At 53.2% G+C, this 13,283-nt stretch overlaps 1 protein-coding gene across 5 annotated transcripts; it reads right to left on the minus strand.

Moving 5' to 3' along the window:
- Positions 1-70: 70 nt before the first annotated feature.
- On the minus strand, positions 71-9,537 carry SLC12A9 (solute carrier family 12 member 9). 5 transcript variants are annotated; one of them, XM_037134937.2, is made up of 14 exons: positions 9,417-9,537; positions 8,515-8,737; positions 8,218-8,352; positions 7,653-7,784; positions 6,718-7,026; positions 5,946-6,053; positions 5,702-5,813; positions 4,995-5,152; positions 4,805-4,887; positions 4,509-4,633; positions 4,173-4,365; positions 3,827-4,001; positions 3,473-3,619; positions 71-1,578 (listed from the first exon to the last, which is right to left on the minus strand). In XM_037134937.2, the coding sequence occupies exons 2-14, from the start codon at positions 8,693-8,695 to the stop codon at positions 689-691; spliced, it is 2,748 nt and encodes a 915-aa protein (XP_036990832.1). In that variant the 5' UTR covers positions 8,696-8,737; positions 9,417-9,537; the 3' UTR covers positions 71-688. The 5 variants fall into 5 exon arrangements, with proteins under 5 accessions (XP_036990832.1, XP_036990834.1, XP_036990830.1 ...); XM_037134939.2 differs by having other exon boundaries at positions 8,515-8,752; XM_037134935.2 differs by having other exon boundaries at positions 9,413-9,537.
- Between the last annotated feature and the right edge of the window lie 3,746 nt (positions 9,538-13,283).

The raw sequence follows: 13,283 nt of genomic DNA on the forward strand, positions 1-13,283 counted from the left end.
GAGGGTCACGTGGCCCCCTAGGCCCTAAACCACGTTCCTTCCCCCCACCCAAGTCAGCCCCCTGCTGTCCAGCATGGAGAGCTTTCGGCCTGAGCCCCAGTCTGGGGAACTGTGGGCAGCCTCCATTTCCACGAGTTCCCCACCCAGGCTGGCGCCCCAAGTCCTACACGTGGCCTCCTCGCCGCTAGGACACTCCAGCACTCCTCTTTCCCACATTCCACCCCGCCATACACATCTCTCCCTCTTCCTGTCCCACCTACCCTACCCCCACAGCAGCAGTGTTCAGCCAGCTTGTAGTGTTGTCTTTTATTGACGTTCAGCAGTTAGAAAAGTAAAACAGAACAAACACATTACAACCTCAGGGGTCAGTGAGTCAGTCAGGTGAGGGGGAGACTGAGGTAGCCTAGAGTCTCAAGCAGGGACGCAGCCCCCATCAAGGCACCGGTAAAGGGAAAGGGGGCAGCGCTGACTCCCTCGTCCGGCCTGGAAGGGGCAGCTGCTATGCACTGATCAGTGCACCAGGGGTCCTCTCCTAGAGATCTAGAGATACCCTAGCCCAGGGTCCCCTAACACCTCCACCTGGTTCTGTGTCCCATGTGCAGGGCTGGCAGGAGGTGGCCCTTCCCCTCCTCAGTCGTCAGTCAAGGTGGGCTGCCAGACTTGGACACTCGACTTCAGAAACAGGGAATCAGAGATCAGTGCAAGTGACAGGGGTGACACCGTGAATGAGCAGTGTCGGGCCCAGATCTCGGCTCAGAATCTCTAGCAGTGCCAGGTAGTGGGGGTAGCGGGCTGGATCCGCAGGCGGCCGTGGCAAGTACAGGAAGGTGAGTGCTGTGGTGGGACCCTCCTCCCCATCCCCAACCTCAGGCCCACCAGGCCCTCCTCTGCCACGCCCCTGCTGGGCCCGAACTAGGGCGTTGGCGCTGCATGCCAGGGCCTCCGCCTCAGAGTCTCCCCGCCTGCCATTCACAAAGTCCCCTTCCTCCTCCTCCTCCTCAGGCTCTCCAGACCGGGCCCCCTCACCCCACACCACCTCCTGCACCTGGGCCCGGATCCTCAGTTGGCTCAGTAGTGTCCGGAGCCGCCCCTCAGCAGCCCCAGGAGCCTCTCGAGGCCCCAGGCACAAGAAGATCCGGAGCCGGGCACTGTGCCAAGCAGGCACCATGCCCAAGATGGTTGCCATCTGCAGCAAGAAGAGGCCGCAGACATCCACGTAGCCAGGCCCACCCCGGGGCCGCAGGAGGTTGAGGGGCCACACATCCACATGATGTAGCTGAGAGGTGCCCCCGGACCCCCGGCTCAGCCGCTCAGGGGGCAAGGCCCCACAGGCCCTTGCCAGAACCACATTCTTGTTCATCTTGAGAGCATCTGCCACTGTGGCCACATAGTCCTGGGGACTTAGAGCCCTGGGGCTCCCAGGAGCCCGGGGTGGAGGGAACAGAGTACTCAGGGCTGGGCCCCCACCCTCCTGGGTGCCATCAGCTGGTTCAGAGAAAGCCGGGTCTGTCAGGAAGTGATCCTGGGGTACAGCATCATCGTAGAAACCCAGAACCAACGTGTTGGGCTTCATGCCACCTAGGGGCACAGAGGGGGAGGTAGGAAGGAACCAACAGGAATCAGACTCACCAGCTGAGTTTACACCACGCTATATGCATCCATTCATACACGCTGATGGCAACATCAGGAATGACATTTGTTTGCACTGTGCTTGGGCTCTTAGCACAACATTATGCAGTTTTGCGTAATGACTGAGTTTTCCCAAACACTTTCTCATGCATTTATGTGATTTATCTCCATGACTAATCTCCCCGACTTAAATAGGCAAAGTTCACCTTAGGATTCTTTTAAGTAATGAGCACTTCCCATGGCAGTAGGATGCATTCAGTCCAAGCTCCTTATAGCACACCTTTTTCATGATGGGAGATGAGTCTGACTCCACTGGGCAGACCAGACCCCTGATTAGTCAAGCTTATGGCCTCGATATCCAGGGAAACAGCACCCAGACCCTGCTGGGGGAGGATGAGAGCCCGGTGCTGGGGCTACACAATGTTTCCCTAATGATGGCATGTCCAGAGCATGGTCTCTAGGAAAAGGACAGCTAACATCTGCATATTGACCAGGGGCCACGTCCTCTGGAAACCACTTCCTGTTTTATTTAAACTCATTGATCCTTGAAGCAACGCTATCACATAGGGACTATTTACTCACTCCCTTTCAAAGATAAGAAAACCGTGGCACAGAGCAGTGAAGCCACCTGCCCAAAGGTTCACAGCTGGTAGATACTGGGGTGGCAGGTGAACATAATGCACCCGACATAAGAGCCCATTCTCTTAGCCTCTAGGCCAGTGTGTGTACCAACCACAACACCCCAAGTTCCTGCCAACAGCTCTTGGTTTTTAATTTTTAAACAACCAAAGTGGAATCAGATTAACTCCCTCCCTTTAAGAGGGCTGACTGTACAGGAAGACCCTAAGACCTCTTCTAAGACCCCTTCTCTTGAAACAAACGGACTGCCAGGAGAATGTACTATTTAAAGGAATTCTTTTTCCTTTTATTTGAATTGTCTTCTGCAGGTTAAATTTCGTGCAAGTAGTGGTGTCTTGGCATAGGTTTCCCCACAAAAGAGACCAAGCCCTAAGATGCTCAAGGGACTATCTCATAGCGCTTTATGACATCCCCAAACACCTCCACAGGTGTGAACTCTAGCTGATCTTGCAAATTAGACTAGCTACACCCCTCCTGAGCATTTCCCAGGGTTCTGATTTACACCAAGCAGAGCTATGTCCAACACTTGATCTTTAGCCAGATTCTAAGTGGAGAAGGACGCATGTACTCAGTGAGGGGACAAATGCCAGTCCTGAGACTAAGAAAGGAGGCAGCTGAGCACGGATTTGGAGGAAGCTGGGATGCAAGACCAGAGGCCTCAGCACTGAGACAGTCACAAGCTGGGAATCTTCCACTCCACTAAAGCATCAGCCCCACACACCCTCTGAATCTTCACTGAGGCCGTGTTATGCCACTCCCTACCTCTCCACCCCTTTCAAGGCCCAGCTGAGATATCATCTAGTTACAAAACCTTTGCTGGCCACATAAGTGCACAGTGGTCTTCCTTTCTTGAACTCGGGTGGTTAGAAACCATCTGTCATAGATTTGATGGGGCAGCGCCCAGCTTCAAATAATACTCCCATTGTCCTCAGAAATATAACACTCTTTTCAGAGCCTGTGCCCCAATTTTGCATTACAAAAAATAAGGTGTCACCCCATCTCTAGTCCTTAAGCATTTCTTCTAAGACTTGATCACATACTGTCTGTTATCTTTGAGTATAATGTCTTATCTGTACTAGACTGTGGGTTCCTTTTGGAGTTTGCAATCTGTGGTTTACTCTAGGGTGATGGGCAGGGGGGAGGATGGCAGAGACCGAAAAAGGACTACAGAGTGGGAGAGGGGACCCAGGGAGGAGCAGCTCACCAAGACCTGAGATCCGTAGCAGATGCTGAGCCCCCTGGCGCACAGAGGATGAGAGGGTGAGGTCCACAAAGGCCTTTACTTGGGCCCGGTCCACAAGGCTCAGCCACGCCCCGTACTGTGGCTGCACGGGGTCAGAGGGCAGAGAGTCTGCGGAGAAGGACAGCAGCAAATGTGGACCAAACTCACGTACTTTCTCCTAGAGCCTAAATCCCAAATAGGCAAAAGAAGAAGGTCTGGGCAGGGCTGTGCGCTGGTTGGAAGCATCATCTGGGGAGAAGCATGAGGCCTCCGGGACACAAAGAACACCAAGAACGCTGAGAGCAAGAGTGGAAGGAGGAGTGGCGGGCAACTCACCAAGGTCCCCCAGGGTGACATGGCCCAGCACATAGAGGCCTCCCTTCTTGAGCTGATTGGCCAGCCGAAGCAGAGGCAGGGCGCCCCGGGGGTTCCCCACTAGGAGCAGCAGCTGAGGTCGCCAGAACTTCACATGCTCCTTCCGCACGTCCAGTCGGAGCAGGTATTTCCGCACCTGCGGCCAGGGTGAGGTGGTGGGGAAGGAGGACTCAAGTGGGCAACCCCTACTCACCACCTCTCAGACAGGAGCCCTGACTTGAGCCAAGGGAAGAGGAGGCCTTTTTTGTAGGGTTGGTTTTCCCAGGCTGCCCCCTCCCCTCCCCACCCTCCTCTGAGCTCCCCAAACCTGGTGGAAGAGCAAGGCCTGGCTGACATAGCCCCAGCTGCTGGGGCCGCCTCGAGCAGTGAGCAAGGCAGAAAGCAGGCCCATGAGCAGCAAGGAGCCACCGGCGGCCCCAGGACTGATGAGAAACATCATGAGCAGGCAGGAGGCGACCCCCAACAAGCAGGTGTGCCAGGAGAACAGGTTGAAGGTGGGGCTGCAGATGGACAGAGAGGAGGAAGGACACTCAGGGATGGCTCTGAACACCAGGCCACTCTATTCCATTTCCAGCCTCACCCCTCTTGGTGTGAGTCCTTCCCAACCCTCTGTCTTTTTCAAGGAACACAGGCATTCTCTCACCGGAAGTTGGGGGCCGAGGCCCACTCCAGGCTCAGGCAGGACAGGTCCACTGCGGCATAGGCTACCAAGTAGAAGACGGTGACCACAGCAGCCAGGGTATTCAACTTCCCAGCTAGAAGCACCAACTGGACAAGGACCAAGAGGCTGAGTTTTGAGCCACCCCCACGCCCCACACCAATGCATCCTGCCTTTTCATTTATGTCCCCCAACCCACTTGTAAGTTCCCCCTGGTCCTGCAAGCACAGCCAGGAGGGGCTTAGGGTAAAGGGAAGGGCAGTTGAAAGAGGAAGGCTCACCTGTACTAGACCCCATGAATAGAGCACGGCCCCCCACGGGTTCCCCCCTCGGGACACCACCTTGGCAGGTGCCAAGATCACTCCTGTGCAAATAGAAACGCAGCAGACACATCAGCCTGGGCCAAGCCCAGACTGAGACACACACGAAGGGCATGCTCAGAGTTGGGCGAGGAGGCAGGGGACGGCGCACCAAAGAGGTCGTCCTGGGCCAGGGCGTGGAGGATTCGGGAGGCACCAATGAGGGAGCTCATGGAGGCTGAGAGTGCTGTGGCATAGATACCAATCAATACTAGTGGGGGCCACAGGCTGATGGCACGAAAGAACCCATAATCCTCCTGCAGCAGAATCCTACAGGAATGGAAAGAGGAGGGCGTCGTGAATAAATGTGCAGTCATCTGCGGTCCTCATGAGAACAGGGTTCACAACATCGTGTGAGGTTAAGAGATGGACATTCTCAACTGACCCAGCCCCTTTCTCAAGGACCATAGTAATAGATCAAGTGTGCCAGGGGGATAGACTTGGCATTCATTGGTTATAGTTGGACTGCTTTGGAATTAATCACATGACAGACATTCCCAACGGTATATGTACAAGGAGCCAACTGTTCATGGAAATTGCCTAGAAAGCCAATTGCCCCCAAACCAAGTGCTTACAACAGTACCAGGCACGTGGCAAATGCTGGCTGCAGATTATCTAGCACCACTCAGCTACTCCTCCCATTGGCAACAGCAGCTCCATCTCTCTCCCATGGGAGAAAGTTCCCATTTTCCCGTACCCCAACAACTTGGGCATCTGCCCCCTCCCCTGCCTGTGTGATCTTTGATGATTCAGGTGCATCGCCCTTGTCCAACAACCCCCGAGCTCCCTATAGGACCAGGCTTGCCCCTCCCCAGGTACCTGTCACAGGTGAAGCTAGAGAGGAAGAAAAGCAGAACGTAGATAAAAAATGTGTAGGCAACAGCCACAATGGTACCCAGAGGAATCGCCCGGCTAGGGTCCTTCAGCTCTCCTGGAGGGAGGGGAACACAGGGAGAGAGGTCAGCCCTCTACCATCCCCTACTTCCCTGAGCCTTCAGCCACCAGGTAGGGGCACAGGCTGGCAGCCCCATACACCCAGGAGGCAGTAGGCAGAGACTCTCACCAGACATGTTGGCCCCAGCCATGATGCCCGTGCAGCCATTAAAAAGGACGGCAAAGACGCTGGCAAAGGTCATCATGGCCCCTGTGGTGTAGTCCTTGGCGTAGCCAGCTAGAAGAGATTGTTCCCAAGGAAGAGAAGGTGTCAAAATCCCTCCTAGTGATCCAGATGTCTTGGCCTGACCACCCACTCCTCACGTTCCACAAGCCCCTGCTTCCCCCACCACCCTCACCAAGATCCCATCCCTGACAGAGCACTGGGCTGGCTCAGCTCCTCATCACCTGTTTCTCCTGTATACTCTGTTCCTCCCTCCAGGCCTTGTCCATGCTCTTTCCTGAGACATCTTCCCTCTCGCTCGACCTTGAATTCCACAGCCTACCTCGGGCCACCTCCAGGTCCACCTACTCCCCCAACCCAAGGCCTATATCCCACCTGGCTCCTCTAGACTCCGCTACGATTCTTCTCTACTCGAATCACATTCAATCTATTCTGCTATTTGATTGTTTCCTGAATGTACATCTTATCTCTCCAACTGAACAAGTTCTTCTAAGGCAGTGACTGTCCTGCGGTCGACTCTTCTCGCCCCACTGGGCCAAACACACAGCAGCCAGTACACACCAAACTGATCTTAATTAAACTGCACAGTTTCGGGTCCTGACCTCCTACCCCCAATTCTCTCTGGCATCTGTTCTCATGCAGGGATTCCAGATGGGGCCCAGCCCCTACCTGCCTGCCCCTTGCCCTGAGAACCCCAACACCTCTGAGCCCAGCTCACCGCCAAGGTTGGCCATCAGGGTGCTGCTATTGAAGCCGGTGAAGTGGCCAACCTGGGGTGGCAGGGTGGAGCCATTGGGGCCAGGTCGAGGTGTCAATTGGATGACCCTGGGCCCCACAGCCACAAAGCTGACCAGCACTGAGGCCAGGGAACCAGAGACTAGCAGGAATGTGAGGAAAGAGGCGCGGGCATAGAGGCCTGCCCCTAGGGTGCAGACCCCACCCACCAGGCCCAATAGCAGGGATCCGTAAAGCAAACTCCAACCATAGCCCTGGGGCAGGACTCGGAACCCACTGGACCCTGTGGCATCTGCAGAGAAAAGAACAAAATTAGAAGACCAGGCCCTGAGGAGGGAACCCAACCATGATATGAAGCAGGAATGGACACCCTGCCTTGGTCCACCTGTCCTCAGAAAGGCCATCTTCCCTACTCCCTCACTAAACTGAACCAGCATCCTAGCCTTGCTGGTTGGCTACCACCCGTCTTACTGTTGACTTTAGGGATATTAGCTTGGCCTGTGAGACTACATGGTAAGTTCCCTGAGGGCCAGGACAATCTCTGACATCTACACATGGCTCAGTACATGGTAAAAGCTCAAGAAAGACAAGCTGCCCTGGCTGGTGTAGCTCAGTGGATTGAGCACGGGCCTGCGAACCAAAAGATTGCGGTTTGATTCCCCATCAGGGCACATGCCTGGGTTGCAGGCCAGTTCCCAGCAGGGGCCAGTTCCCAGCAGGGGATGCACCAGAAGCAACCATACATTGATATTTCTCTCCTTCTCTCCTTCCCTTCCCTTCTAAAGATAAATAAATAAAAATTTTTAAAAAAGAAAGACAAGCTAATGGGGCATTTTGCCCATCTCCTAGAGAAGGCCTCTCTCCCTCATGATCCCAGCAAACCCATAGAGGTTCCATGACCAAGTGGGGAGAACAGACCAGCACCGAAGACATCAAGCACAGCCTCCACCAGCCCCAACAGCGAGACAGCACAGCCACAGACGTTAGCCAGGTAGAACATGAGGCCAATGCTGCCTCCAACCTCAGGCCCCAGGGTCCGGCTGATCATGACTAAACGTGAGAGCAGGGGGTGAGTGTTAAGGGAAAAGGAGCGTGAGGAAGGGTACTGGCACAAAGCACTCTGCGGCTGACCCTCCACATCTAGTCTCTCTGCACATGTTCCCTCCCAAGCCACGTGACTTCACAAAAGTCCCTAATGCTCTGAAGTTCCAGTTTCCTCCTCTGTAAAATGAATGCAACCTACCTGACAAGACTGTTAAGAGAACTAAAATGACAGCTGGCACATACCTCATGGACTAGAAAGTGGAACAGGCAAAGCCAAGTTGAGCACCTTCCCCATACCAGCCTTTCTTCAAAATCACTCATTAGAACCTGCCTCCCTCTTGCCCTGCCCCCCAAGAATGGAGAGAGGGGCCCCTCCCTCCTCCCTACAAGATGGAAGAGCCCAGACCCCAGACCCCAGTCCATCGATGTTGAAGGATACAGTAAGCTCCACCACCCCGAACAGCTCCATTGGTGGCAATGGCACAGACAGAGAGGACGGTGAGTGCCAGGATGAAGTAGGCAACCAGGAGCATGGCCAAAGCCTGCAACAGCCCAGCATGGCCCACCACGAACCCTGGGACAGGCATGGCAAAGCAGGTTAGAGGATGACTCACACACTCCACCCTTACCCCTTACCCACTGGTCCTCAGTAACCTCTAGCCCTTCCACAACCTCATCCCAAGGCCCCCTGCTCCCCACTGCACCCCCTAGTAAGCCCCTCCCCCCATCCACTCACCAATCCTCAGGAAGACAACTATACTGAACATGGACAGGACTGTGGGCACTACCACACCCAGGAAAGTGGAGAGCTTCCTGGCAGATTCGCCTCCAGGCCCACCAGCCCCATTGGCAGAGAGGGCAACCCCATCTTCCCCCAGGAGTCGGTAGGCCAGCAAAGGAGAGTTTTCATTGGCCATGGCTGACAGCAGGTGGAGGGAACCAGCAATGGATTATAAGGCCTGCACAAGAGAGTCCTGAATGGAAAGCAGCTCCACTGAGCCCCTGAAAACACCTCTAAGCAAATACCCAGAAGCCTCATTCAAAAGAAACACACACAAAGAGTTGGTGGGGGGCTGCCTGGCCGTGGCCACTGCCCCAACAAGGGCAGAACTCAGGGGAGGCCCCTCCCCTTTCAGCTCCTGAGGGCCACCCTTTCCCCCATATCCTCGAGACTAGGGATGGCAGTGGTTCTGGAAACGGGCAAAGGTCCTCTCCCTTCTTAACTAGCAGAAGAGGAAGCAAATTCCCCAAAAGGGAAGTGAGTTATGGGCAGGAAGCCCTCCTCACCCCTCCTCCGCAGTACTGTGCTCCCCCTTCAAGCTCCCCATACAGTCGCCTCACCTACAGGGAAAAAGAAACTTCCCAATCTTCCCACACCCCACTCTCCCTCAACCCATCACAAACCATCTCCTCTTCACCTTGGCCTGACCAACCCCTCCAGCCACATGAGGTACCCCCCAAACACACCCTTCGGCTACCAAAACAGAAACACAGGCAGGTAACCCAAGGTGGGTCCTCCTCCCCGCCCAGGTTCCTGCCCACTTTCTCTAGGGATGGGTAGGAGGGGGCCGCAATCCCTTTCTCCCCGGCCAGGCGCACCCCCACAGCCCGGGTGCGGCCGAACACTCACTCACCCACCCGGAGGACGTAGTTGCTCCGGGATGATCCCGGAGAGCCAGAGGGGTCCGCTACTGGCGGAGGGGTCGCGGGTTCCGGAAAAGATAGCTCGGGCTACGGGGATGCCAGGCCGGGAGCCTGCCCCCCCCAGCGCACGCGTCCCATTGGTCCTCGGGCTCGGCCCCGCCCCGTGGGTGCGCCCAGGAAAGCCCCGCCCCCTCTGGGCTCCGGTAGCTAGTGCTTTTCCTGCTCCACGTGTGCCCTGGATGCTTCCCTGGATGCTGCCCTGGGTACCCCTCAAGCGCAGGTCTCCTGCAGGGTGTGGGCCACGGCTCCTACAGTGCTAATTACCCTGGTGCAAACAAACGCCGGTCTCCCCGGAGGGGCCCCCCTCCAAACTCAGAGGCGTCCGCAAGAGCCATGGATGAAAGGAGCGTGCAGTTACGGTGGCAAGCAGGCTGCAGGTGGGCGGGACCACGACTTCTGGCCCAGGTGTGTCTCCGGAACAATGGGCCTGGTCAGTCCAAGCCCTTGGGGTTCCTACGCAGCTTCTCGAATCCCCGGAATGTCCTCGAGCTCCTGGCCTCACTCCTCACCCCAGGGGCCCACCCCTAGCGCCTTGCCTAGCCCACCGGCTGCCCTTTTTGTTTCCGCCACCTGAGGGAGCCATTGGCCGCTCATCCGGACGAGTCCTGGCGGCGGGCAACAGTTGGTCTGCTCCGTGTGCCTCCCGCTTTCATTCCAACCCATAAGGTGTTCTTCCCTCTAGCATAAATTACAGGATTTGTGAACCTCCGGGAATTAGAAGCCCCTTTCCACTCTCATCAGGTACCAGCAATATCAGCACCACCTAGCAACGTTTCTCATCTATAAACTAGGGATTAACTACAACCTCCCGCATAAGGTGACTCTGAGGGTTAAAGGAATAGGCGCTTGAGAACAATGCCAAAATGCTCAATGTTATCATTTGCATGCAGTACTATATTAAATATGCATTACCAGACCTGGCTGGTATGGCTCAGTGGGTTGAATGATAGCCTTCCAACCAAAAGGCTGCAGGTTCAATTCCCAGTCAGGGCACATGACTGGTTTGCAGGCCAAGTCCTCAGTTGGGAGTGGGCAAGAAGCAACTTATTGATGTTTCTCTCCCTTTATTTCTCCCTCCTTTTCCCTGTCTCTAAAAGTAAATTTTAAAAATATGCATAACCAGCCCTGGCTGGTGTAGCTCAGTGGATTGAGCGCGGGCCTGCGAACCACAGGATCACGGTTCGATTCCCAGTCAGGGCACATGCCTGGGTTGCAGGCCAATTCCCAGCAGGGGACTCACAAGAGGCAACCATGCATTGATATTTCTGTCCTTCTCTCCTTCCCTTCCCCTCTAAAGATAAATAAATAAAATCTTTTAAAAATATATGCATAACCAATCAATGAGGTAGGTACATACTATTATTTCCATTTCTCAATAGGAAATTGAAGTTTAGAGAGCTTCAGTAATACGTTTCTAACTTTCCTTTATGGTTACACTGTCATTTGAGCTTCAGGAAATGAATGCCACCTTTCCTCCACTTGTGTTTGGCTGTAAACAGAAGGGCTCAAACCAGTTGAAATGTGGCTTTGCCTGGGAGAGTTCTCATGAGTTCAACTGTGGCATTTTTATTGGTCATCTCTGCTGCCCACCATGTGGGGTGTGGCTCCTGGATCTCGCCAGTACCACCCCTGCTGCAATTTTTGGTAGTTTCTATATCCACATTGACAAGACTTCCGACACCCTTGCCTGGCAGTCACTTAAATTCCACTTCTGCATAGCTCTTACCTTCTATCCCACTCAGTGGGCATGCCTGGACCTTGTTCTTATCAATAACTGCAAGCCTTCCCTCTTTGTGTTCACCTCATCTAGTAGGTCCGTTAAGAAAAAATCAGATGTTTGTTACAATGGTAAGAAAGAATTTATTCAGGACTATGACAATAGGAGAAAGCTCAACCCCCAAATACTGCAAAGATAGTTGGGGATTTATACCTAACAAGCAAAATGAGGGGGGCAGTGAATGGAAAATTACTAAGAGGAAATAGAAGGCATAGGGGGACTCTAGCTAAACGGACTTAACAGGATTCTGGCCGAAAGCAAGCCAGGTAGCTCTGTAAATTGGGATAGGCAGGCCCAGCAAGGATGGGGGCTCAGGTCAGAGAGGGTTCGCAAGAACCTAACTGAAGTTTGGTCAAGGAAAGGGTCTTTGTCATGCCCCGACCCCAACAATCCTCCATTTCAATGAACTGCAAATCCATTGATCCTGCCCTCTTTCCACTGTCCTCAGCTCACTTCCTTTTTTATGCAGCTTAAAGGTCACTGTCAGTGAAAAGCACTCTTTTTCCCTATATCACTTAGTTATACCTCCTGTCAAAACCACAGCCCTGATAAACAATTTTCCATCTATCCTGAGCCTGCTCAAGTAGCTGAATGTAGCTGGTGAGAACCCCCAGCCATGGCAGCCAGTCTCATTTCAAATTCATGACCATGAAACGTAAGTGGGTCTTTAATGCTGCTTAGCACTCAGACAAGACTTCTGTAGACCATTTACTCTCCCATACTCCTAAATAACTGTTAAATCTTCACCTCTCTCTTCAACCCTCCAGTGCTTCCGCCATTGTTCTCACTCTCAGCTCACCTCCTTGCTTCCCAAATGAGAAAACAGAAGCCAGCAGATTAGACTCTAAAAGCTCCTATCTACCTACCACACTTTGCTCTGCCTTCCTGCCTGCTACTAGGGACAAACTGATTATGCTCCCAGTTAAGGTTAACCAGCTACTAGGTCCCATGTCATCAACTTGTTTATCCATTCCATTGGATCATTCCCATTAGTACACAATATGTTTTTATTTCTCATCTTTTTTTATTTTTAGATTTTAGTTATTTATCTTTAGAGGGGAAGAGAAGGAGAGAGGGAGAGACATATCAGTGTATGGTTGCTTCTCACGCATCCCTTGCGGAAAACTGGCCTACAACTCAGGCATGTGCCCTGGCTGGGAATCGAACCACGGTCGGTTGTTTGATTTGCAGGCCCACACTCAATCCACTGAGCCATACCAGCCAGAGCTATTTCTCGTCTTAAAAAGAAAAGATTTTCTCCCTGGCTGGTGTAGCTCAGTGGATGGAGCATGGGCCTGTGAAGCAAAGGGTCACTGGTTCGATTCCTAGTCAGGGCACATACCTGGGTTGCAGTCCAGGTCCCCAGTAGGGGGGGGGACACATGAGAGGCAATCACACATTGATGTTTCCCTCCCACTCTTCCCTTCCCCTTGCCTCTCTCTAAAAATAAATAAATAAAACATTTTTTAAAAAAGATTTTCTTGAATCTACTACACACACACACACACCCTTTATCACTCTATTTCCTTGTTGTTTCTTATAGCAAAACTTCTTGTATGAGCTGTCATTTCCAATCCCCTAGTCTGTTTCTTCTTAAACCCACTACACTGAGGCTTTTGCCCCTCAGTAAAAAGGAAACTGCTCATCAAATCACCAGTAACTTCCACTTAGTCAACCCATGGGTCAATGATCAGTCCTCATTTTACTGAACTACCAATAGTATTTGACATACTTGATCACTACCTTATCCTCTCCAACACTTCCCTCATTTGGCTTCTAGGACACCACAGTCATACATTTCCTCCTGCTCACTCCCTTTTGCCGGTTCTGCTTCATTACTCGTCTTAACCCAGGAGCACCCCTAGGTGTTGGAGGCACAACTAAGAGGTCACTGTAGACCAAAGGCCCTGCTGAGAACTGGATACTCGGTTCTCGGACTTCCTTTTCACCATTTACCCCCGTTCTCCTGATGATCTCATCCAATCTCATACTTTTATTTATTTAAATATTTTACTTATTTTATT

Source organism: Artibeus jamaicensis, unplaced genomic scaffold, assembly GCF_021234435.1.
Source record: "Artibeus jamaicensis isolate MK-2021 breed Jamaican fruit bat unplaced genomic scaffold, CSHL_Jam_final contig_956, whole genome shotgun sequence".
In the NCBI taxonomy this organism is placed as follows: domain Eukaryota; kingdom Metazoa; phylum Chordata; class Mammalia; order Chiroptera; family Phyllostomidae; genus Artibeus; species Artibeus jamaicensis.

Excerpts from the sequence above, each read along its gene's own strand:
- SLC12A9 (XM_037134937.2), bottom strand. The coding sequence starts at position 8,695 with ATGGCCAATGAAAACTCTCCTTTGCTGGCCTACCGACTCCTGGGGGAA. Across the intron at positions 7,027-7,652 it reads GCTTGATGTCTTCGGTGCTG|ATGCCACAGGGTCCAGTGGG; the intron begins GTCTGTTCTCCC and ends TTTTCTCTGCAG. Across the intron at positions 4,366-4,508 it reads GCCTCGGCCCCCAACTTCCG|CCCCACCTTCAACCTGTTCT; the intron begins GTGAGAGAATGC and ends GTCCATCTGCAG.